This window comes from Chionomys nivalis, chromosome 9 (genome assembly GCF_950005125.1).
Source record: "Chionomys nivalis chromosome 9, mChiNiv1.1, whole genome shotgun sequence".
Lineage (NCBI taxonomy): Eukaryota > Metazoa > Chordata > Mammalia > Rodentia > Cricetidae > Chionomys > Chionomys nivalis.
This window is the reverse complement of record NC_080094.1, coordinates 23,181,713-23,208,065: the sequence shown is the minus strand read 5'-3', so window position 1 is coordinate 23,208,065 and position 26,353 is coordinate 23,181,713. Positions and strand designations below refer to the sequence as shown.

At 40.9% G+C, this 26,353-nt stretch overlaps 2 protein-coding genes across 3 annotated transcripts in view; one reads left to right on the top strand and one right to left on the bottom strand.

The window, feature by feature from the left end:
• Raly (RALY heterogeneous nuclear ribonucleoprotein) overlaps positions 1 to 4,251 on the top strand; it is a 69,657-nt gene extending 65,406 nt beyond the window's left edge. For both annotated transcript variants that reach the window (XM_057781410.1, XM_057781411.1), the window contains 4 exons: positions 1,256 to 1,369; positions 1,521 to 1,774; positions 2,887 to 2,935; positions 3,944 to 4,251. In XM_057781410.1, the coding sequence (XP_057637393.1) occupies positions 1,256 to 1,369; positions 1,521 to 1,774; positions 2,887 to 2,931 (413 nt within the window). In that variant the 3' untranslated portion in view covers positions 2,932 to 2,935; positions 3,944 to 4,251. The remainder of the gene's footprint in view (positions 1 to 1,255; positions 1,370 to 1,520; positions 1,775 to 2,886; positions 2,936 to 3,943) is intronic.
• A 1,734-nt stretch (positions 4,252 to 5,985) lies between these two features.
• Positions 5,986 to 22,375, bottom strand: Eif2s2 (eukaryotic translation initiation factor 2 subunit beta). The gene is made up of 9 exons (XM_057781842.1): positions 22,212 to 22,375; positions 16,985 to 17,162; positions 16,532 to 16,635; positions 12,200 to 12,335; positions 11,515 to 11,615; positions 10,851 to 10,999; positions 9,641 to 9,697; positions 7,109 to 7,194; positions 5,986 to 6,459 (listed from the first exon to the last, which is right to left on the bottom strand). Exons 1-9 carry the CDS (start codon positions 22,224 to 22,226, stop codon positions 6,284 to 6,286), a joined length of 1,002 nt encoding a protein of 333 aa, XP_057637825.1. The 5' UTR covers positions 22,227 to 22,375; the 3' UTR covers positions 5,986 to 6,283.
• Positions 22,376 to 26,353: the final 3,978 nt, after the last annotated feature.

Sequence of the window (26,353 nt, the reverse complement as noted above, 5' to 3'; positions counted from 1 at the left end):
CTGAAGTGTTTGAAGATTACCTGTCTATTTAAAATATAGCTCTGTTTGACCTTGAAAACATATTTAATGTGACAAGTTCAGTTGTTATAGGTGACTAATTACTAACCTGCATTTCCTTATTATCCTAAATAGTTGATAATAATACTTTCAAGGACTAGAAGTTTGAACTACATTGTTAAATGAGCTGTATAGGTATAGTATCTTGAAAAGATTAGAAATGTATGTACAGTCTGTTTTAACAAAATTAATCTCAAATTTCTATCAATATATAAAATTTGTATACAGTATACAAAAGTCCAATCCTATGTAAAACTTTTAAAACTAGTAGTTGCTTTTTAAAAGTAGATTCATAATCTACTTTTATATCTCTATTATCCCTTTTTTTCAGAGTTGATTCAATAATCTACCCTTTTATCCTATCATATCTATATCCTTTTTTTCTTTGCAAAGCAAGAACCTTAAATCTAATTTCCTTTGTTTAGCTTTTTTCCTGACAAGAACCTTAAATCTAATTTCCTTTGTTTAGCTTTTTTCCTGACCATTACCAATAACAACTTGCAACCCCCCGCACCCCAACCCCTCCAAAATGACAAATATCCATAACCCATTGAATGACCAAAACCTCCCACCCTACATCTTTGGAATGTGGGTGTCGTATTCGTAAATATACTTTCATTCGTATGCTGTGGGATAATGCTTTTGTATACTGTAAAGATTTGTCATTCATATTAATTTAATAAAACGCTGATTGGACCATAGCCAGGCAGGAAGTATAGGCAGGGCGAGCAAACTAGGACAATTCTGGGAAGAGGAAAGGCAGTCAGTCAGTCACCAACCAGACACAGAGGAAGCAAGATGAGAATGGCACATGGCTAAACATAGACAAGAATTATAGGTGAATTTATATCATAAGAGCTAGTTAGTAATAAGCCTGAACAATAGGCCAAACAGTTTATTATTTAATATAAGCCTCTGTGTGTTTATTTGGGACTGAATAGCTGTGGGACTGTGCAGGACAGAAACTAACATCTATATACTATTCATCTGTAATCCCTATAGGATTGGGAGGTCTAGGCCAGGTTCATATGTATGGATTGGTCACCCCTGGAGATAGCCTCTTGATTCTGTCAAGAAGAGATCTTTTCCCTTGGCAGGAAAAGACCCAAAAGAGAATGGCCTCCCTAGTTGACAGAATGAAGCTGGGTTTTGTTTGCATCACCCTTAAGTGATAACCCTGTCTCCTCTCCACTTTCAGTAAAGAGCAGCGAGCTACAGACCATCAAAACAGAACTGACACAGATCAAGTCTAACATCGATGCCCTATTGGGTCGCTTGGAACAGATTGCTGAGGAACAAAAGGCCAACCCAGGTCAGTTTTTGGGAAGATAGTATGCCCAAGGGTTAGGAACTCGAAGTTCCAGGGCCCTGAGCCCTGCTGTATAGTGACTAGCTTTCACTAAGGTGTGCCGAGTAGCTGCTCTAGCTGATTAGTTCCTTTTCCACTTCTTTTATCCTTCAAGATGGCAAGAAGAAGGGCGACAGCAGCAGTGGTGGAGGAGGTGGCAGCAGCAGTGGCGGCAGCAGTGGCAATGCTGGTGGTGGCGGCAGCAGCAGTGGCAATGCTGGTGGTGGCAGTGGCAGCTGCAGTAGCAGCAGCCGGCCACCAGCCCCCCAGGACGACACAGCTTCTGAGGCAGGCACACCCCAAGGAGAAGTCCAAACTCGAGATGATGGTGATGAGGAGGGACTGCTAACACATAGTGAGGAAGAACTGGTAAGGGCCTGGCTAGCTGTGTGACTTCGAAGGGCTGGGGCTGTTCCCCTGTGAGCTCCTTTCTTTTTACTTTTCAGAGTGTCAATCCTATGAGGAGTAGGGAAGAATGAGTGAGCAGTGTATCGTTCCCTGAGCTGTCGGTTAGAAGTCCCACTGTGTACTGGGGCAGGCCTCAGCAAAGCCCAGGGTCCAATCTGTCTTCTACTCTAAGTGTATTGAAGAGAATTGGGCCTAAGAATTGCACACACAGCCTCACAGGAAGGAAAGCCATAGGAAGACAGGAATTTTAATTTCACATGAGAATTTTCTAAAAAGCGATTGCCTTTCAAGCATCTAGTAGGCTGTCTCTTAAAGGAATGAACTCCTGTATACACTGGAAGTATTCAGAGTGAGGTTAGGAGCCATGAGAGTGGGCCTAAATTGTGAAAAGGTCCAATTCTTTTCAACATTCAAGATGCCTGTTAGTGTGTTTGCTGCTTGTTTAGTGAACACTGAATTGAATATCACACTGTGTAACTTAACAATAGTCTTGAACTACACATTACATTATAATGGCCACATTTACCCTGAAGAAGCTAAAGCTCAGAGTTACCAGGTACCTGGCTCAGAACCTTACAGCAAGTAAGAGAAAACCCTGTCCTGAAGCCTAAAAACTTGACTGGGTCTGGAGCTTTTTCTTTTAATCACTGCTGGCTTACAGCACGAGGATGGACTTTGTGGTAGACATAAATCCTTACACCCCTCATTTCTTTTTTCTTTAAGCCTAGCCTGGTACTATATCTTACTTTCTTAGGCATAGTGTTCTCAGTGAAAGCTCTAAAAGACTAAAAAGTACTCCAAAGGTGGGCTATGTGGCTTTAAACTTACTGTAGTCCATGGTCTTTCCATGCATAGAAATGTGTCTGTTACAAATCCCATTTTTTTCTTCCCTTTCCTGTGCAATTGTCAAATGACCCTCTCAGAATACTAAGCCAGATTTTTGGGCTGGTTTTTAGTTGGATCTCCCTTCAAATGGTTCTCCTGGTAGTGCTCTGACCCACAGAACCTTCCTGGACAGAAAGCTCAGGCTTGGGACCTGCAGTGAATGATCTGTCTTGTCTTCTTCCTCTCAGGAGCACAGCCAGGACACAGATGCAGAAGATGGGGCTTTGCAGTAAGCAGGTATGGGGTGCCCAAGAAGCACAGGAAATTAACGAAGTGGAGGCTGTAATTTTTTCCTGGTGTGGGTCTAGAGAATCATACTGTGCCAAGGTTGAAGGTCCTTAGATGCAGCCTTACTCCTGTAGCCAGCATATCAGGACCACTCATGACGTGTTCCCTTGGGAGCAGGATGACAGTGGAGGAAAACTGCGTTCTAGGGGTGGTAGAAAAATACTGTGAAGCTTAGTGTGCGTATTACTGAGGGAGTATTCCATAGAGAGAACAGACAGCCTTCTGTTATTGGCCAGTCTTCATGGTGCAGTACGGACAAGAGTTGCCTGTTCTGTAGCCCAGCTCTGAAGACTAGGGGAAAGGTGCCATTCGTTTTCAGAGGGGATGACTGTGAAGTATCTCATGGACCTGGTTAGTTCAGCTTGATCCTGTTAATGGGAGATGTCCTGTAAGCCTGTATGACGGGAGCTGTTTGTTTATCCGATCTCCTCCTCTACCCTGCAAGATTAGAATTGTGTGTATATCATATAAGTGGAAATGCAGGTGTTGAATGGTAAAATGAAATATCAGCATGTCTCTTGAAATTTGGAGCTTAAATTTGAATTCAGTAACATGAAACCCCAAAGTCTCCACTCTGGCCACTGTTTTCCTGTTCTGCCCTACTCTAGAGGAGGTCTATAGATGACAGAGAGGTACCTTGATAAGTCACATGTTTGTAATACAGGATCTCTACCATTAAGAGCTTCCAGATTAGTCCAGAAAACTTCTTGTGTAGGTCTTTCCTCTATGAACTTGGTGAATTTCTTTTTACCCAGAATGCTATTTATTATATGCTGTGGTATTAAGGCTCAGGTGGGGAGATAGCTCTGGGAAAAGGTTGAGCCTTTCTCATGATTATGTGGTCAGAAAATTGGGCAAGGTGCAGATATAGCTCTGCAGATAGTTCACCCCTTTTCTTTACTACTGTGATTAAAGAGTTTCTGTCTCTCAGCCTTAGTTTCTTCTTTGCCTTGACAGGAGAAATGGTCACCAGCAGAAGAGCATCACTGTCTCAGGCCTCAAGACAGGCACCCAATCTCTGGATGCCAGTTTGTAGCGGGTACCAGAGGAAAGCTGACACTAGGCACTCCTCTCCCCATGCATCCCAGCCAGTGAGTGCTACATCCTTTGCAAGTGGAGTTACTGGCCTACCCCTTACCCCATGCACTCTTCCTGTCTGCACTGCTTGGGCCAAGGGGCAGAACACGTTCTGTCCATTTTCCCCAGGGCATTCCCAGGCTTGGGGTTTTTCTATAGGTTTGAAAGTAGGGGGGGTTGGGATGGGTGGGGGGAACCTGAGAATAAAGAGATTGGTCCAAATATGCTGAGATGGAATGGCTTGCTTGTTTATTTTGGTTGGTTTTGTTTACATTTATTGTCATTGTCATGTATGGTATGGTAGATAGACCATTTGTGTGGGGGGGGTTAAAGGACAACTTTGTGGAGACACTTTGATCTTTCCATCTTTATATGAATTTTTGAGATTGTCAGGCCTGTGCAGGAAACACTTTACCCACTGGGCCTTCTCACTGTCTCCACTTCTATGATAAAACACTATGACCAAAAACAAGTTGGGAGTAAAGGATGAATTTTATCTTCTACTTCCAGGTAACAAACATCTCTTGGGGAAATCAGGGCAGGAATTGATACACAGGCATCATACACAAGTGTGCTGCTTATGGTTTGCTCAGCCTGCTTTCTCAAAGCAGGCTGGGCTAGACCTTCCCACATGAATCTGTGTGCTACCAAACCCAGCTTTTACCAGTCCTTTAATGTTCACTGTTATGAAGTTGAAAATTGTGGTTGAAGTCACTAGCAGATAAACTGTCCCATGTCATCCTCTAAGGAGTCCCACCAAGAAAAGAACTGGACAAAACATACATACAACACACAAAACAATGGAGCACTAGTTATACAAGAGGCACCGATCCTTGCTTTATTCACGCAATAATAGCCAACATTGGGAATTAGGGGCAGAAGTACAAAAAAGAAAAAAAGAAAAAAATTTTAGTCAATAAACAATTGTGATCAACATGGCAGTGAGTAGTGGCATGTCAGCCAGTGTATGGCCCATCTCTTGACCTACTTGGTCTACGGAAGGATCCCTCTACCACTTCATGGCCTATGCTTGAAAATTCAGGGTCACAGTAATTAAAAACAACATAGCCAAGACTCAGGACTGGCTGAGTGACTGTTATTGGGCCATTTAGCAAGATTAACAGTCTGGTAGCAGGAAAGTGAGGAGTATCGTGTAGGTCCTTATGGTGGGTGCAAGTAAGGCAGAATATAGCACACACCCACAAGATGGACCCTCCTGTGCACCGATGGAGAATACCTCGCTAGCTCAGTCCTCAGAAGCAAAGCTGGAGGAAACAGCAAGACCACACACAGCAGCAGTATCTCTTGGTTTCTCGGCCACATTCAAGTTTAGTACAGAAAAGCATTTTAGGGGGGGTCTTTTACTGACCTATAGAACACAGGTTGGAGAAGCTTCCTTAAGTGCTGCTATTTTAGACCCTAAGAAGACTTGTCTGTACTGTGCATGCTTTCTCAACAACAAAAAGCCTAACATTATTAGTATGCCAGGAATAGGACAGACAGGCCTGTAACAAGAATTCCAAGGTCTAGCACCTGATTAATTCCCTTGTGCAATAACAGCTGAAATTTCAGCTGGAGTCAGTTTCAACTGCTGTCACACGAGGGAAATGAGGAATTGGCAGTGAGGTAGTAGCAGCAATCCTCACAAAAGGAAATAATGAAAACCTTCATTCTGTGGATACTAAAAACAGGCTGCTGTGCCATGCCTCATGTTCCAACCACTCAAGTCACACCTATTCTAGCCATGTAGCTCAAGAGAAGCTGAAAGGGAAGATGGCTGCCCAGATCTAGTATTTGCCAATATTCAGTTTCTGAGGACAGAGAGAACTTGCCAAAGTCCAGGAACCAAGTTTGTTGTTTTGTTTTTTGCTAAATTCAATGAGCATTTTATTATAGAAAAGAAAACTAAAGGACAGATCAAATTGAAAGAATCACTGTTATAATAACTTTAATTTATCTTGCACTTTACAGAAGTCTATGAACGATTTTAAAAAGCACCTCCTTACCCCATCACGTTTCTCTGACAGTTGTTAAAGTAGGCAACAAGCTGTGGAGCTTGAGTATCAGCATCTTGCAAGGATTTCAGATCAATCACTCCCAAAGAACTTGGCAGATTTTCTATCTTGTTTTTAACTCAATGGTACGTCCACTCTGATGGTAACCTGTCCAGCCAAATCTCCACCACACATTTTGGAAAAAAAATCAATGGTGATTAGCAAATTAGTTAGCTTTGGCACGGAGCTGTGCTCGCTTGCCTGTGACAGCCTGGAAACCAGTTTTGATACTGGCAACAGAGCATCGAGAATGACAAGTTTCACACTGTAAGAAATAGAGTCGGGTGTCTTTCTGTAGGATTGTGTCCGGTGATCGGCATGTGTGACAAGTGACATATTCCTCTGTGGAAAAAGCAACACAGTATTATCTGCTAGGCACAGTAAGGCAGAAGCTCCTGCTTGCCCACAGAAATGCATCTACCTCATAAGCTGAAGACCAGAGAGTACAGTTTACCGTACCAGACAGGGAAGTGTAGCTGATGGCTATTAGCTGTCTGCTATAATACTTTTGGTGTAGTAAAATACATATTAAAAGAACTTCAAAATGCCCCAGTTAGGGAAGTTTGCCAGATGGGTATTCTTGGTGCCATTTATGGATGATCCACTTTTGCCTTAGGTGAGAAAAGGCAGGAAATGCCAATTTTAAACGATTAGGTAACACAAGAGGGTTGAGGCAAGCCGAGCCAAAATCAGCCAGCAGAGGCTATATTAACTTGGCTTTCTACCACTTTACTATCATTTTCCATCGTCTCCTCTTGTGGGGCGGTGGGGTACAGGTGGAGAGGAGAGGTTTGAGACAGGGTTTCTCTATGTAGATCAGGCTGGCCTCAGACTCAAAGATCTCAAGTACTGGGGCTGTGTGTGCTACCATGCCCAGCTCCATCTTTTTAAGGCTTACTTTTTCCCAGGTTCATTACAAATGGATCTCCTCAAAATGCCACAGCCTAAAGAGAATATATCAAAATACAATAAAATCCAATTATACACTTACTGATATATCTTCTCAAGACATTTTCTATCTGTTTCTGTTGGAATCTTCCTTTGATTACAAGTTGGTTATTACCATCTATAGAGCCACTGTGAAAGAAAGCACAAATATCCCATTATTTTTCTTTCCTGAGGGAGCTCAATTCCAGCATACTTAATGAACTTAAAATATATTCAATAATGATCGTTTTTCAGGTGTGTTAGACTATCCTGTTCCTCAAATTTTATTTCTGTTTTTTTGTGATAGGAACTTATGTGTCCCAGACTGACCCTTGAGCTCCTTGAAACTCCTTGACTTTCCAGGTGCTAACATTACCTGTAGGCCCTGCCATACTTGGCCTCAAATATTTTTTAAGAGCTTTATCTTCCGCAAAGATTTTATTCATTCATTTTGTTTTTTCGAGAAAGGTTTCTCTGTGTAGCTTTAGAGCCTGTCCTGCCACTCCCTCTGTAGACCAGGCTGGCCTGGAACTCGAGATCCACCTGTCTCTGCCTCCCAAGTGCTGGGATTAAAGGCATGTGCCACCACCACCCAGAAAAAATTTATTCTTAATTATGTGTATTATGTCTGTATAGGGTTCTGTGCATGTGAGTGCTGGTTCCTGGAGGCCAGGTATTGAATCTCCAATAAGGTGGTTTTGAGCTACCCAAAAAGAGTGTTGGAAACCTTAACTCACTCAAGTCCTCTGCAAGAGCAGTATCTGCTCTTAGCTGTTAACTCCCCAGCCCCTCAAAATTATTCTAGATAAGGTTCCTTTATGTAGTCCTGGCTGTCCTGGAACTTGCTCTGTAGACCAGGTTGGTCTTGAATTCAGAGATCCACCTGCCTCTGCTTCCTGAATGATGGAATTAAAGATGTGTGCTATCACTGCCAGTCTTCTATAAGATTTATTATGTATACAGTGTTCTGCCTGCATGTTCTGGTGCCCTCTGCAGGCCAAAAGAGGGCACCAGATCTCATTACGGGTGGTTGTCAGCTATCTTATGGTTGCTGGGATTTAAACTCAGGAGCTCTGGAAGAGCAGCCAGTGCTCTTAACCTCTGAAATCATCTCTCCAGCCCTCAAAATTAATTTAATGACTTCCTAACATTTAACCCAACTTCAGCTATTTCTAGTAACAGTAAGATTTATAATTGACTTTATGTTGAAACAAACTGAGCCCTTAATTGTGTGGGTTTGATTGCCTGTTCAACATAAGAAAAGCATTTCCTGAATGCAAACTAACTGCAAATATGAGAAAAGTATAAACATAAAAAGGTTGTATTTTATTTTTAAAATTCTGAAGCCAACCATGAAGGTACACACCTGTACTCCCAGCATGTGGGAGGCAGAAACAGGAGGGCTGCTACAGGTTTAAGGCAAGCATGGGCTCTACTGTGACTCTTCTCAAAACGTCAATATATAAATAATCTAAACCAGATACAGTGATATGAACTAGTAATCCCAGAAATCCAGTAGCTTAGACAAGAGGATCACTACGTGAGCCTAGGAGTTCAGAGCCAGCCTGGGAACACAGTAAGACCCTATCACAAAATAAAAATCAAAGCACTACAATTTGACAGAATCATAGGATGGTACAATTGAAAATATACTCAAATTTAGAGTCTTATGTCAAAAAACTGTCACCAAAAAAGTACAACTGAAATTCCATGCCACAAACTGTCAGTGATAAACTTAAAAGCAGTTGGCAAACACTTGATAAAGTAAAGATCCTTGTTAGATAGACATTATTGCTTTTTAAAAAGTACAAATCACGCCAACGGGTGGTAGTACACACCTTTAATCCCAGCACTTGGGAAGCAGACGCAGGCAGATCTCTGTGAGTTTGAGGCTAGCCTGGTCTACAAGAGCTAGTTCCAGGACAGGCTCCAAAGCTACAGAGAAACCCTGCCTTGAAAAACCAATAAATAAATTACAATGTAAAACAAAAAAGATAAATTGCAAAGTAAAACAAAAGTCTAGTAGAGTTAAATTTATATTTGTTCCTAACAAAGCAGACTTCCTTTGAGGATCTAGTATCACACACCATGAATTGGAACACTTGATCCCTCTCTACCTAGGCTACCCTGATTCCTAGGGCATTTTTCACCATCCATAAAGAAAAGGAAAACAAATGGGTATTTTCCCAACAACTCTGAAATATTTAACTCACTGATCATAAAATTTACTAGTTACAACTTGCTAGAATTTACCTCACCTCTATACCAAGTGAGGAAGACATCTGGTCAGTTATCAGCTTAGACCATGAAACATGAAACCCAATATGAAGAAGTTCAACAGAACCACCACATATGGCTTGCCCATGGATGCTTCTGCATTGCCAGGGCATAAATTTCATTTTTTTCTATATCAAGTGCAGGTTATTCTGAGAAGTAAAATACATGGCTAGCTTTCCTCCTTATGCTTAAACAATGAGTGTAATAATCCTCTGGTAATTAGGATGAATGTTTTTTTTTTTTTTCTGAGTATGTTCAAATTACACAAGTGGTTCTTTTGAAGTGTCAAATAGTACTCATTTTGCATACAGTTTCTTACCTTGTACCCAACTCTGCCAATAAAAATGCAAGGAGATGTTTGGGCTGACGATGTAATCTAAAAAGAAAATAAAAAACTTAAATCTTTCATAGAAATCAGAAAACAAAACAGAAACCATACTCTTTTATTATTCACTGTGATTACTCAGTTATTAGGTGAATCTCAAGGTGTATAGCTCACTTGTGCATAGAAGGAAGTAGCACAGTTGGCACTGGCTGTAACCCCAACACCCAAGAGGCTGAAGCAGGATGATCAACCTTAATTTCAAACCTAGCCTGAGGCAGTGAGTGCCTGTTTCAAAAACGAATAGGCTGAATAAAACAGCTCAATGGTTAAAAAAAATTAGCAGCTCTTCCAAAGAATGAACTATATTTATATATTTATAGTTTGGTACGCATAAACTATTCCATGTTGTTTCTAAACACACCTACCAAATAAATACCTAAAAGCATGAAAGCAAGACAAAACATTAAAATCATAGTTAAGCTATGATTACCTTCTAAGAGTGGATTTCCACATAACCTTTCATTTTCTTACTGTATCTTTTCTAATTTCTAGTAAACGTATATTATTGCTGTCATCAAAAACATAAAATATTTTGAAAAATGCTGAAACTAATGAGAATGGGTTACTTACTTTATAACAAGCAAGTATGACATATGAAATTGAAAAACTGAAACAGGATGAAGTGAGTAGATGGAGAAAACTTCCAGAAAGGGCACAGCTTAACAAATCTGAGAAAAGCCAGTCTCAGGCAGTGACCTGGAAGTGACCCCAGCACAGGATGCAATGGTGATTAAAAACTAAACATCCTCATCCAATGGGTCCTGACAATCAAGGAAGCTTAAGTTCAGCTTATTTGGCAGGCCCACCCCTGCCTGGCTGAGACACAATCCTAGTTTGTGGAGAATTATATCCAGCCTCTTCACTCCTGACTCTGGTTATGATCTACTTCATCCCTACCCACGATGTGTATGAGTGTTTTGCCTGCACATCATATTCCTTGGAACTGGAGTTAGAGACAGTTGTGAGCTGCCATGCAGGTGCCAGAGTCATCTCTCTAGCCCCTAAGATCTATTCTCAGTCAATATTGGCTTAAACATGAACTGTGACTTCTGTCAATATATATCCCTATACACTTTTTCATCCTACAGAAGAAGATTACTGTAAAGACATTTAACAACAAAATGTGGCCCACTAGCCCACTTACAGTTTACAGATATCTGTAAAATTGACAAAAGATGTTTTCTTGGTTCCTACTCGGACAACCTGTGGAGGTTTCATAACAAATTTCCTCTTCTCTCCAGCAACCATATCGGGATTCTTTTCTCTCATGATGTTGAACACTCGGTTCAGCAACTAAAAGGAATGGGAATTGAAGCAAATCTTAGTAATAACAAGAGTGTAAATTACTTGCTTTAATAAAGTTATATGTTTATAATATACAAACAAATCTCTACATGTTCTGGGAACTTCTTGAGGGCAGCAGTTCATTACTTATGGATGCTCAGTTATTTATTGCTAACAGTTAAGAAAATAAGCCTCGATCATTCTACCGGTTTTAAAGGAAACCATATGACACATGGGAAAAACTAAAGAAACTGTAAGTGAGCAAACTCCAGACTACCCTGACGTCAAAGTGGATACTTGTCACCAAAGCCCCACTGATTCCCAGAGGGCTCCACACCCTCTGATAAATACTACAGTGACAGCCAAGCTTTGAGCACCCCACAAGTTGGTATCAGGAATTGCCATGCACTGGCTACATGGTCTACTGGAATCTGTTTTATCACCACTCTGTATCTCAGTGGCTCTTCTAATGCAGGAGATCTATACCAACTTTTCTCTGAGCTCAAAAAAAGAGTTTGTCTCACCTCCTCATATGTGTAATCTCTTTCAGAGCCTGCCCAAGCAGGCCCAGTCTGGTTACTGAATGAAATGCCATCGTCTTTTTTGCTGTCTTCATCTTCTAAAGCTACAGATAAAAGAGTACGAATGAGCAGTGGGTTTTGATCCAACAAGGGGGATACAGATCTAGAGAATGAAAGCTTCAGATATTGCTTTTCCCTGTCACAGTGATAGCTGCAATAGCTTCAAGTACAGAGAACTCTCCTTTCCTTTATAGACAGAAATATTACAGCTTCACACAAGATCTTTAATGGGACTTCCATGGTAACGGCGAAATGTTTCGTGGCAAACAGGACAAAGCATTAAGTACCAAAAGGAGAGTCCAACTGTTTTCAAATCTTTGAAAAACTTCTATCTATAAAAACCCATCTGTTTTAAAATTTTCTAAAAAAAAAAAAAACCACAAAAAAACACTACAGCATATAAAACTATATCAAAAATTTTAAATATTTAAAACCCAATTACAATAATTTCCCTTAAATAAAATGAAATTTTTTGTCTGCCATTATCAAGTTAAGACACTCTTTTCAGATTCCATTATCATGTAGTGGAAATCAAAGGCAGGACAAATAGTTTTTAAAACGTTCCTCAAGTCATCAGAAGAGACCAGATCAAAGGGTTATGTAATCTAAAACCAATCTCCAACATTACCTTCATCTTTTTCTAGTATTTCATCTTCATCTGGGAATTTGACATTCTTCTTTTTCTTCTTTTTATTGCCAAGCATAATATCCAGGTCATCCTCTGGCTCCGCTGGCTCTTGAGCATCACCTTCAATCTTAAGATCCTAAGAAAGTAAAATAAGTTTCAATATTTTGATACTAGAACTATTTTAATGACATGAACAAGCATCACTTTAGAATATTCACATATTCAAAGCTAAAAATATAGATGAGAAATGCCTCTCAGATAAGCCAAACTGCCTCCAACTCTTTGCCAAATATTTAACCAATTCCTCAAGATAATTTTGTAGGATTGTTTCCCTTTCTGCAGCTCTTCCTCTTTATTAGTCTTAGGATCTTGTTATTGCTATCTGTATTCTAAACCAGGCTCTACCTGAATCACTGGAGAAACTTTTAAGATTCTTCAATCTTCTGACTGGCCAAATTCAGAGGAGCAAAGCTCAAGACTATTTTAAGTCTCTCTGTTTGTCCCATACTGTATTTTATTCATATTAAACGTTCAGAATAAGTAAGTCTACAGAGGCAGTAGATTAGCAGTAGTTAAGGCCTAAGGTTAGGGCTTAAAGAAAAAAACTGGAGAGTGACAATGATCACGGGCTTTGTTTTCAAGAGGATTTAAGTGTTCAAATTGATGACAGTTATAGAACTTTATGTTAAAAACCATTTGCTTTAAATGGATGAATTATATGCTAAGTGAATCATACCTTAATAAACTTTCTTGCTTCAAGATAATAGATTTCATTACTGCATTTTCAGGTATACTTGTCTTTGCTGATACTTGCCCTCAGCTCCTTCCCATCCCCTTTAAGTTTCTAAATATGAGTCAACGGAAGGAATTTTCCTACTGGCACCAAATACACAGTTATATTTTATATTTTGCACAGTTCTCAAACTCCCCAATCAGGTATAATACTGATTACCTGGAATAATTAATCAGAAACTCCATGTTTAAAAACTTGACTTCATAGTTTAAGGGCTTTTGATGGAGGAGGGTCATATGTCTATTGGTTAATAAAGAAACTGCATTGGCCTTTAATAGGACAGAAAATTAGGTAGGCGGAGTAGACAGAACAGAATGCTGGGAGAAAGAAGCAGATTTAGGCAGTCGCCATGATTCTCCCACACGACACAGCCACAGGTTAAGATCTTTCCTGGTAAGCCACACCTCGTGGTGCTACAGATTATTAAATATGTGAGAATTAGCCAATAAGAGGCTGGAACTAATGGGTCAGGCAGTGTTTAAAAGAATACAATTTGTGTGTTGCTTTTTCGGGTAAAGCTAGCCGTGCAGAAGCTGGGCGGAGGGAAGCGGCCCACAGCTCCTACTACAGAGTGCGTGGCGTACAACAGGCTTTCATTTCACACACAAACTCAGAGACGTTCGGTCCCTATTCATTAATTTGCTACAACTCATAGCACTCAGCAAAGTTTTACTTACTATCATCAGTTTTTTTATATAAGATTAACTGAAGAATAGCCAAATGGAAATAATGCATAGGACAAGCTATGGGGAATAGGGAGTTAAGAGGAACTCAAGGAAAGTCAAGTATGTAAACAAGCTACCCTATTAGCACTTCTGTGAGGTAACCAACCTACAAGCTCTTTGAATGCCATCACGTAGGGATGACAGAATTCAGTGTCCACTGTCCATTCACAGAGGTAGCAGGAGTCATTCAACATTCCAAACCCAAATAATGGTTTGATCTTCCTAGTGGTTAACCATCCTGAGAAGCTATATGGACACCAGATTTCAAGAGCAAAGGACAGGTTATTACTCTTGAAGACTGCAGAGTTGACTATGAGGTACCAGAGGTAAAGACCTAATTAATTTTTATTATATTTATTATATCACCTTAGCACCAAATTGTGAAGAAGTTGCTGGGCATCAGTTCAATAGATGACGTCACAAAACAGGGAAAGAACAATTTATGGGGAATCAGGGTCATGTGATGAATATGGGCAGACATGGTACAGGCTGACTCCAAGTTTACTTGCTGTAGGCTTCAAGGTGAAAAAGGCACCTTAAGTCTTAAGAGAGGAATTGAATCATAAGGTCCACAAAACAGAGGCTAAGCCTGTTTCTTGGCTTCTAGTTTCTCACCAGCTTATCCTGCTCCCTAACTCAAGTACATTACCAACATGATCTGTGTTATGTCTTGAATGACTGTTGATAATGGCTATAGTAATTTCACAGATCTTAGCAGATAAATTGAAATTGGTAGGAATAAGTGGAACTCAAATATGAGATCCTAAATATAGCTGTGTAGTTTTGGTGCCATATTAATCAACCTACAGTATTAACTAGATACCTTACAAATAAAAGATCAAACAGACCCAGTCTATTATGATGACCAGTAAATCAGAAACTTAGAAATGGTAAATATAAGCAAGCACACACCAGCAAAGCTGTAGTCATCCCCACTGTGCCCAACTAGGATACTTGTAACATCCTTTCAGGCTATAGCTCCAGAAGTAGAGAAAACTATCACAGCATTTAACAGACTCATCACAGCATTTAACCAAAATCCCAACTATCTATAACTCCAGTTCTAGGGGAGCTAATGCCCTATTCTGTAACTCCAGTTCTAGGGGAGCTAATGCCCTCTTCTGTAACTCCAGTTCTAGGGGAGCTAACGCCCTCTTCTGGCTGCTCAGGACACTGTGCAGCATGTGCTGAACACGTAGACAAAGCACCCATGCACATAAAATAATCTCAAAAAATATTTTTTAAATACTCTTAAATTACCCTTGAAATACCTCTGGGGGGAAAAACAAAGCAAAACCACGAGTTTAAAAAAAAAAAAAACTTACTCATTTCAACACAAATTGAGCACACCAACTTACAGTAATCACCAATACAATTTGTTAAACAGATTGTCATCTAAGCTATGACCTTGTTTCCAAATAGATTACTGAGTAAATTACCTATTACACGTAGGCTACACGTCACTTACTTGGGTTTGAGCAAACTATCTACTAAAGAGAAACTTCAGTACATAGTAAAAACCAGATTCCTTGATATATGATTGCTGTTTTCACTATGAACATATATTTGTGAATACAGACACTTATACACACACAAAATTACTATAATATGTGGGCTTTGTTAAAATGATTTCTACATAGAGTATGTATATGTGTATACATGTGTGTGCCAGTATACACTTGCCCATGTTTGTGTGTAGAAGCCCAAGACTGACTTGTGGATATTTTTCTCAGTTGCTTCTCCACATCATTTTAACTGATGTCTGGACTAACAGTCAGTGAGTTCAGGGAACTACCTGTTTCCACCCTGCCCAGTGTCAGCGCTACAGGTGCACCTACCAGACAGGCATTTACACCAGTGGTGGTGATCCAAATTCAGGTCCTCATGGTTGCTCAGTAGACACCTCAGCCACCAAGAACTCTTCCTAGCCCCATCTTTAAAATGGTAGCTCTTGAGCAAGGAATAAGTCTATTAGCTACTCTGTTCATCCCTTTACTCACCCACTCACCTTCCTACTTACCTATCTACGTTTTATTCAAATAATTTCCAGATTTTTGTATTAAATATCAATCCAAAAGAATGACAATCATAAGGTTTAAAGTCCCTTCAAGATTAAGAGCATCCTCCACAGAATTACCCAGAGAAGTCCAGCTTTCCTACAGAATTACTGCCATCAGCTACCAGCTCCCACACTGTGGGATATTCTATGCTGGTACTGAAAGTTTAACACAAAAAAAGCTGTATTAATATTTGTTCCTCAAGATTTCTCAATTACAGAGACACTTTTTCTTAGTCAAACAATTTTGGCATGATTAAAGACAATGTCCAGTCGGGCAGTGGTGGCATACACACACCTTTAATCTCAGCATGTAGGAGGCAGAGGCAGGAGGATCTCTGAGATTGAGGCCAGCCTGGTCTACAAGAGCTAGTTTTAGGACAGCTAGGGCTGTTACACAGAGAAACCCTGTCTAGAAACAAACAAACAAAAAAAGGATTGATACAGAGTTTCTTTGTATTGCTCTGGCTGTCAGGGAACTCAATCTATAGACCAGGCTGGCCTGGTACCCAGAGAGGAGACTAGCCTACATTTACCTCCTGAGTGATAGAATAAAAGGCATACGCCACCACTGCCAGGCTCCTATTATAATCTTTTATGCCATGTAGTCATATACATTCCTAAGAAAATTACCTTAATAGCAGTGACTAAATGTTAAACAACCAAAGCAAAGCTGAGTGACGAGATGAAGGAAGAAAACAACTATTAGCAGTCTTTCCAGAATTCCAATTTTACCTTCAATAAGAAAGCTATACTACCTTTACACCTTCTTCAGCTTCATCAATATCAAATATCTTTTTTGTTTTTTTCTTCTTTTTCTTTTGATTAAAGAAGTTCAAGTCATCTAAGTCATCAGAAGCATCTAAAAATAAAGATTTCCCATTATTAACAATTAGAAGGCAAGGCATTAAGATGAGTTACACCAATTCCTTTTATGTATTCTTATGGTAGTCCTACCAGAACACACTAACGCAAAGCTTTCTAGAAAAATCTAGTTAGGGGTCTTGGCTGAGAACAAACTCAATAATCTAACATTGCAATGTCAGAAAGTGCTCTCTAACACAATCTCCAAAACTATCCATTGTATCTCTTTACTTCTGGCTACCCCTTGGTCTCCACCCTCCATACCCCTCAATCTCTGGCTCCAGTTCTACTAACCCAGCAGAGGAACTAAGGCTTCCATAACAACTGTGATTGACACAACTCCTCACCTTTTTTCCTACTGTCCTCTTCATCAGCCTCCACATCCTTGTCTTCAGTTGGTTCTGGCTCTACTTCTTTTGTTTCTGAGGGCTGGGTTTCTTCTGTCTGGGCATCACCTTCTTCATCTAACATAAAAGGCTTCTTCTTCTTCTTTTTCTTTTTGCTCATAGTTGGATCAAAAATCATCTGTTTAAATTTAAAAAGATCCAGTGATTATTTTTAATGATGCTCACATTCCAAATATGTCTACTCTTAAAGAATTGGACACACTAAAATCCCCAAAAAAAGGGGCTGGGGAAATGCCTCAAAGTATAAAAGCACTTGCCCCCACCACTTGCTTGTATTGCATACTCTCTGGAATGCAATAAAAGGCAAATACATGCAACAAAAATACAAAACAAAACAGATTTACAAAAAAAATTCACCTAACTTTCTTCACATTATTAAACATGGAGAATACCTCACATGTGCCTTTTAATTTATAAGATATCATAAGCTATAATAACTTCATTTTAATTTTCATGAGCAAATTTAAGTCTGAATGAATCTTGAAGTTTAGGAAAAGGACCTTAGGAAAACCTATGTTGTATTCCTCATTTATGGGTGAGATCAACAATGTCAAAGCAGATAATAAATGTTTTATTTAAGGTTTATGCTCTAGAGTGGCTAAACCAGGTGACTTGAGACTTGGTTCTTAAATTTTTTATCAGTTGAGGAGTGTTTGGGGGAGTTGGAGGTAAATACAATCAAGATCTATTATATGTGTGTGTGTGTGTGTGTGTGTATGTACACAAAACTGTCAGAGTGGCAACTGGTGGTGGCATACTCCTTTAATTCCAGTACTTGAAAGGCAGACACAGGTAGATCTGAGTTCAAGGGCAGCCAGGTCTATAGAGTAAGTTCCAGGATAGCCAGGACTACACAGAGAAACTCTGTCTCAAAGAACAAAAACAAAATTAAATTAAAAAACAACAACAAAAAATGTCAGAGTAAATAAATTATTTTTAAAAAAATTAAAACTTATGCCGAAGTTGACACCAATCTTAACTGGTAAGGAAACCTATCAGCAACCCTGAGAGAATTTCTAACGAATCCTTTACTATTTTCTGTTACACGAAATGTTCACAAGCTATGGAACAAGTGAAAAATTAATGACAGCCTGTAGGCTGTTTGCACTGATTCCTTGAAATCACCTCGAGTCCAATCCTGACTCTAACTCCTGTGTGGGTCATCCAGTGCTTCACCTGTACAGTGGAGAAAACTGAAGCCAACAAATTTGCTGGGAGAACTAAATATCTGATTGCAACTCTAACTTATATAATATTGTCATTGTCACTGAAATGTCCTCAACTTAGGGTGATTTCATTTATCAGACATAACCAAAACTGGTAAAAAGAAATTCCAAAATTGCTAATAATTAACTGTAATTCCTTTATGTCCCAAGTACAGTAAAAGAAACTAGTAAGCAGGACTGAAACCAAGCTCTAGTCTGGGATTGCTGTCCTCACAGGAATCAAGTGTCTGTGAGGCATTCTGGAAGTTTTCACAGAGCACCATTAGGAATGCTACAATTCAAACCAGAATCACGGCCCATTTTAGCAGATGAGCTGTGTTCTTGAACTAGAAGACTTGGCACAAGGGCAGATAAAACTCCAGGCACTGGCAGATCTTACAATCCATTCATTTTCTTCAAAGTCTTAAGTTTGCCTGACCTACTAGTAGCTTTTTCTGAGTTTGTGATCTGTGAATAGTCTTATGTAGTCTTATGCAGAACAGGCTGGTCTTGAACTTGAAACTGAAGTGCTGAGATCACAGGCACCCACTACAACACCTGGCTTAACTGCCTTTTCAACATTACTATTCAAGATAGATCAGATATGGGAGAAATGCTAAAATGATCAGATGATAGTTTCACAATTACCTTTTCATCCCTGAAGAAAATTCCGATTTAGGTCTATAATAGGTAGACTGTAGCCTAGTAAAGACAAGTAGTAATAGGCAAAGACCTTATGCTAAAATAATACATATTGCAATTACTTTCCCCAATACGTAACACTTACATGTTTAATATACTAATAATTAATTGTGTTCACAAAACCCTGTAAAATAGTTACATAAGAAAATCTTTATCGATCCTAAGTCAGCATCCAAAGCAGAACTCCCCAAATCTCAAGACTGCACTTGCCAGTTTGGGATATACATTGAGACTTTGACTTAAAAAGTTTCACATCTGGCTGGGCAGTGGTGGCGCACACCTTTAATCCCAGCACTTGGGAGGCAGAAGCAGGCGGATCTCTGTGAGCTTGAGGCCAGTCTGGTCTACAAAGTGAGTATCCAGTACAGCCAGGACTACAGAGAAACCCTGTCTTGAGAAACTGTCCTCAAAACAAAACAAATCCCATATCTGCCCAGGTGGTGGTGGTATACAGCTTTAATCCCAGCATTCTGAAGGCAGAGGCAGGTGGATCTCTGAGTTCCAGAACAGCCAAGACTGTTAGAACAGAGAAACCCTGTCTTGAAAAACCAAAAAATAAAAGTTCATACCTAACTTTCAAATTAGCAGCTGACTGCATTTCAAATGTTTTGAGATTGGTTTGGTTTTGCTAAGAAAATGGTTGCTGACAGTGTAGTTATAAGAAACTAATAAAACCATTTAAGCTTTAAAGAAAAAAAAGTTTAGCTTTGGTGATACTGGAGTCTGGGACCTTGTGCTTGGTGCTCTGAAAAGAATTCAGCCTTCTTTTTACCCCTTTGGGTGTGTGTGGGGGGGCGGTTAGTGTCTCACCATGTTGTCCTGCCTGGCCTCATACTCAAAGATCCACCTGTCTCTGTGTACTCCTGAGTTCTGGGATTAAAGGTGTGGTCTTGCTATAATCAGAATTTTTAATGTTTAAGTTTCTCTTGCAAAATACCTCAATGGGTCTGAAAACCCATCGCTCCAACATCTTGTGAATGGGACTTGGGAGTAAGAATGGCTTGGATACTGACATGCTTGGGCGGGGGTGGGGCTGGGGTCTAACTTGGTAAGTTTGGATCCAGACTGGGTACACAATAAGACTGTCTCAAAACAATAAACTTTTAATATGGTCTGAACATTTGTGAATGCCTGAATATTTGAGACTCTTCCCCTCCTTACCAAAAAGCATCCACATTCCTATAACACTTTTTTAAAGATAATGGTTTACCATATTAAAAAAGGAGTCATGTTTTAGTGAGTTTGGGGCTTAATTACCAGATTTAAAAGAAAAAAAAAGTGTTCACAGCTGGGCAATGGTGGCGCACGTCTTTAATCCCAGCACTTGGGAGGCAGAGGTAGGTGGATCTCTGTGAGTTCGAGGCCAGCCTGGTCTACAAAAGCTAGTTAGCCCAGGACACCCTCCAAAGCTTAGATGAAACCCTGACTTGGGGAAGGAGGGGAGGCAGGAAGTGTTCGCCCTACAACAATTCCCTAGTCAGCAGTACTAGGTAAACCAGATTCACATCCCATGTTCATCTCTCCCTCCTGGACCAGTAAATTCCACCTGAGAGTAAAGGCTAGGGTTCTGGAACCATTCAATTTACTGCATGGCCTAACCTCCCTGGGCCCTAATTTTCCATTTATAAGATGAAGTTGTACTGATAGGTCTAAAGGCAAAACTACATATTTTAGACTTTCAAGAGACTATTGCTGGTATGAACGCTGGTTCCATCATCTCTGCTTGATAAAATCCTGTTCATCCTCTAGAAATTCTAACCCCACATCTTTCAAAAGATCTCATACCAAAAATGACCTCTCAAACCACTACAGGTGTTAGCTACTACCTGTTACTACACCGTAGCACTTTACCACAGAAGCAATAGACAGGACACAACAGTATACAGGTGGTTATTATTAAGTTATGAAGTTTGGAACACTTCCTCTCATGCATAATGCAGTAGCTGAGAGCAATATCTACACTGTCTTTCAAGTAAGAACCATCTATCTCCTTCAGTCTGAACTACTCAGTAAGCTTGGGGAGCCTCCTGGTCTTCCAGACAGAGGCGGGATTGCACAGACCGGGGCTCTACAACATTATCAGCGCTGTACAACTCTAGTTTTCTCATCTCTAAAACGGACCAACAGGACCTCATTTTACAAAAAACCGAGAATAGGACTTGGTTCCCTCCAGAATCAATCTCAAATTCCTTAATGCAGTTTTCTAGGCCCCCCATAAACTAGCCAGTATCTCCTTCAACCAAACTTCGGTTTCCTTAAGCACTTTCTTCCTTTCTTGATCATAAATGCCTTGTAACCAGTTTTCTCACTAGTTGAGAAAATTCTAATCAAAATCTGGAGTCTACTCAAAAGACAATTGTGTAGAGAGCCTCCAGCTAGCTGTTCCTCCTATCCTCTCCAAGGCCCTGTAAGTAAATCACAAATTTTTTCATAAAGTACTTTTTTGGGGGGGAAGGAAGATGAGGCCTCTAGATCCAATGTTAAGCAACATGTAACTGAGACAGCTGCAATCCCTTTTTAAGTCATTTATGTTAACTAGAATAAACCCGGAAGGGCAAAAAGGAAAATAAAACGACGAAGGGGGCTTGAAAATTTTACTGAGATCCAAGACGAGTGGGAAAGGACCAAGTCAGTTTCGAAGCCGTCCGGAACTCCCTGCTCCCCTCGCCCCGCCCGTTAAAAGAAACTTAGGAACTCGCGCCCGGAAACTTTCCTCAAAGGGTGGTCACTTTTTAAAACTAAGATTATCTTTTCCTCTGGTCCTCACACCCTGTCCTAAGGAATAAAGTCTCGAGCTTGGGGAAAGGGAGCGCGATTCGCCCGGAAACGGCAGCCTACAAAGTTTCTCAGCACGGCGCTCCACCGGAACCGAGGGAAGCGTGAAGGTACCGGGAGCACTCAGCACGAGTGCTGCGGCGGGAGTGAAAAGAGCGCCGGGCCGGCTGCCCTAATTTTGTTTAACCGGGGAAACTAAGTGACCATCCAAACCCTTTCGGAGAGGGCGACCCAACGTGCTTTCTCTTCCGGAACGCCGATCACGGTAGGAGGCCGGCCTCGACGCCGTCGCTCTGAGGAGAGCTGGGTGCGGCCAAGTCTGAGGATCCGGAGTCCTCGCCAGCTCCACAACTCCGGGCCGCCTAGGCCCGGCTGCTCCACATGGCGGCCGCCGACCGCTAGGCCGCAGGCCCGGCTTTCCACACCGGCGTGGGTTCGGCTTCCTGCCTCAGTCCTTAGCCCTAGGTCCGTGCTCAGTTTCTCACCTCGTCCCCGGACATGACTGCGGTTCGAGCGGGTTGGGCACGGACGGGAAATCACACCGGTCAGCTTCAGAGCCCAGAGTGAGCGCAGCTCCTACCAATACTTCTCCCAGCACCGCGCTAGGCTCTTGCATCAGCGAAAGGGAGCGACACCCCGCCCTCCTCTCAAACGTTGGAAGTGCGCCTGCGCAGATCTCGCCAACGCGCAGGCGCACACCAAAGACAACCGCGCGAGCTTCTTGTGGCGCGAGTTACCAGGCGACATTCCGGCGCTGGGCATGCTGGGACTTGTAGTTTGCGTAAAAAAAGAGCGCTTGAACTACAGCAGTTCCCGAGGTCGTGAGTCACTGTTCAGCCTTAGTCAGGAGGTTCGGTTTCTTGTGCTGCCTGTTGCCTCGGCGGTTCAGAAAGCGCTGGGTTGCTGGTCGAGTGAGTCTGGGGTCATTCCTCCGGAGTTAGGTTAGTGAGACTCTAATAGGAACCCGAGGGACTGACTGATTTCCAGCGCGCTCCTGGGGTGTTCTAGTATTCGAGGAATTCTAGGGTAGCCGTAGGCATGCACCTCATTAAAGGCGTTTTACTCTGTGGGAAGCTTGAGTGGCTGACTTTTTACTTCAGAAGTGTCTTCCCTGATTCCCCTGAGGTAGACCGAAAAACAGCCCAGCAAGCGACTGTCTTGACCTGAAGTTTTGAAATATAGTCATAACTTGCTTAATGAAGGGGATATGTTGAGAAATGTGTAAAGTAGGTAATTAACTTGTTGACGAGCCTCATACCACACCAGGAAAGACACGACGGTGGTCATACATTCTTTTTGGCGAAAGCTTCCTTCTATAGTGCATGACTACTTGTTTCTGAAGTCTTTGACAATTCTGGATGCATCATCCCATTTCCCTGGGGAGGTACAGCTGCCACTATCTTCAGCGCTATCCAGTCAAAGATCATGGAGAGCCAGGTGGTGGTGGCATACGCCTTTTATGCCAGCACTGGGAAGGCAGGAGCAGGCAAATGTCTGTGAGTTCGAGGCTAGGCTGGTCTACAACGCGAGTTCGAGGCCAGCCAGGATTCTTACACCCTGTCTCAAAAACAAAGATCCTGGAGACTACCCTTATAGTTAGACAAATCGGACTTGTAACCACGAAGAACAGCAAAGCAAAACTATCTGAAAGAAAGCTGTTTGGACTTCCCAGTTGATTAAGGAGAGGATTCAAGTAAGCAGACACTATCAAGAGGTGGGAGTGATTATTAGGGTTGTAATGCTTCTTGCATAAGAAGAATCAAGTGAGGATTGGTGAAAAGGCCCCTCATAGTACATAAAATGGGGAGTAGTTAGTTATTTTTGTGGTTGGCACTAATGTTCTTTTGGATTTATTTTTTGTATTCATTATTGTAGGAGGGAGGCTGCTTGTTTGTTCCCGGCTGCTCAGCCCCGAAACAATCACACAGAAACTGTATTATTTGCAATACTGTTTGGCCAATAGCTTAAGCGTATTTATGGCTAACTCTTATATCCTAAACTAACTCATCTCCATTCATCTGAGTATCTCCATGTGACTGTGGCTTACCAGGTAAAGTTCTGGTGTCTGCCTTCAGTGGTTCTCCTGACTCTGCCTTCTTTCTCCCAGCATTCAGTCTAGTTTTCCCTGCCTACCTCTATTCTGCTCAAGACAGTTTCTTTATCAACCAATGGTATTCACAGCATACAGAGGGAAATCCCACATCAATTCACACATGATTACAGCATCTGTTTGTCTCTGTTCTTGTCTACTGAAATAACAGAGTGGTCTGTCTGAGCTGGGCGTGGTGGCACATACCATCCTAGCACTTGAGAGATAAGGGCAGGAATGTCAGAATTTCATGGCCAGTCTAGACTATATTAGATCTTGTCTTAGAGAGAGAGAGAGAGAGAGAGAGAGAGAGAGAGAGAGAGAGAGAGAGAATAGAGAGAGAAGAAAAGAAAGAATAAGAAAAAGATCATCTTAGTGTCTTGTTGCCAATCCCTTTGCTGTGAACTATTATAGTAAACCAAATTAAAAGAATGTTCTATGGAATTATTTAGTTCATCACACCCTAGATGATAATATCAGGACCCCCTCTATCCGGGGCTATTCTCCTCCTCATTATGAGCCATAATGCTTAACATGTTCTCTGCTTTATGCCTTACAATAACTGAGATAACCCATAAATATTAGTTACTCCCTGCTGCATATCCATTCCTAATCTAAGCACAGCCTGTCCTGACCTCAAAGGAGCCTACAATTTAGTAAGGGAGATATGTTATTAGCCTCTCTTTCTGGATGAAGCATTGAAAAACATAGCCACTGTTGTGTACAAATAACAAAAAGAGAACCCAGGACAATTTGATACTGGTGGCTGTTGTTGGAAGCCACTTGTTGGTTTCTGGCTGCTCAGCCCCAATATAATCACACAGAAGCCATATTATTTAAATCACTGCTTGTCCCATTAGCTCTAGCTTCTTATTGGCTAACACTTACATATTAATTTAACCCATCTCCTTTATTCTGTGTATCGCCATGTGTCTGTGGCTTACTGGCTAAAGTTTCAGCATCTGTCTCCAGTGGGGCAACATGGCTTCTCCCAACTCCTCCTTCTTTCTCCCAGCATTCAGTTTAGTTTTCCCCACCTAGCTCTGCTATACCCTATCAGCCAAGCCAGTTTCATTATTAACCAATAGTGTTCACAGCATACAGAGGGGAATTCCACATCACCTCCCCGTTTCTATTTAAATAAAAAAGGAAGGTTTTAACTTTAACATAGTAAAATTACATATGACAAAACAGTTATCAAGCAAGAATTACAGTTACAATATTTATATCTACCTTATCTTTTATCATAACTAAGGAAAACTATAACTATAAATTCTTCAACTCCATCACAGGCTCCAGAAGGATATAATATTACCTAAGTAAACAAAAAGTACATGGTAAGAAACTTCCAAAACTAGAATTGACAGAGACCTCTCGCTGCCTGGACAGTCACCCAGAGTTCTTCTGTACCATTGGGACATCCATCTTCAGCCTACAGGCCCATAGTATTCAGCAAACTTTTCCAAGAAGCAGGAAATTTCAAAACAGTTCTGCCTATATTGGCAGTTAGTCATTTTCTGTGTCCTACAGAATGTCTTGCAGATTCTTTCATGAAGCAGGAACCCCAAAGGATCATCTCACCATTAGACAAGTTCAGCAGTCATTTCTCTGTGGGTCCTGTATGTTCAGTTCATCAAGCAGTCCAGGCAAGAGCAGTTTCTTGCCCAAATGGCTAGCCAACTCCATAAGGAGCCTCTTCAATGCCCATCATCCTCTTGAAGTAACTGGTGCTGCAGGAATAGATGTGTCTCATTGTCATGAAAGGTCCCAACTTCCTAAAACATTTAAATGCCATATTCTGAATGTCTCTAAAAGATTTGAAGAATACCTATCTATCTGAAATATATCTCTGTACATCTAGAAAATCTAACATGGCTACAAGCTTGACAATTATAGATGATTATCTATTAACCTATATTTCTTAATTATACATTACATTATTATATGAGCTGGACAATCACAATACCTTAATCAAGAGCAGAAATATACATATAAAAAATTGACCTTAAATTTGTATCAATAAACCAAGATCCAACCAATGCAAATCTCTGTAACATATCCCCCTTTAATATTTATTTATTTATTTATTTATTTATTTATTTATTTATTTATTATACACAATATTCTGTCTGCATGTATGCCTGCAGGCCAGAAGAGACCCCATTACAGATGGTTGTGAGCCACCATGTGGTTGCTGAGAATTGAACTCAGGACCTTTGGAAGAGCAGGCAATGCTCTTAACCTCTGAGCCATCTCTCCAGTCCCCCATATCCCCTTTTAAATATAAACAAACATTTATAGACAATATTTGGGAATATGGGCATAGTTCTCCATACCACTTGCTGCTTTTTGTTGGGAAAAGTAATTTTTGGGGGTGTCCACAACAACCTTTTGGGGGGTCTTGGTCCATCAAAACATGTAAGACATTTAGTCATTTTCAATTTATACCTGAGAGGGAAATCACTATAGTTTTTCTGTTTTCTAAATAGAGAAGCCAAATTATGGACTCTACAAAAGTAGTGAGAAGTCTGGAAGTAG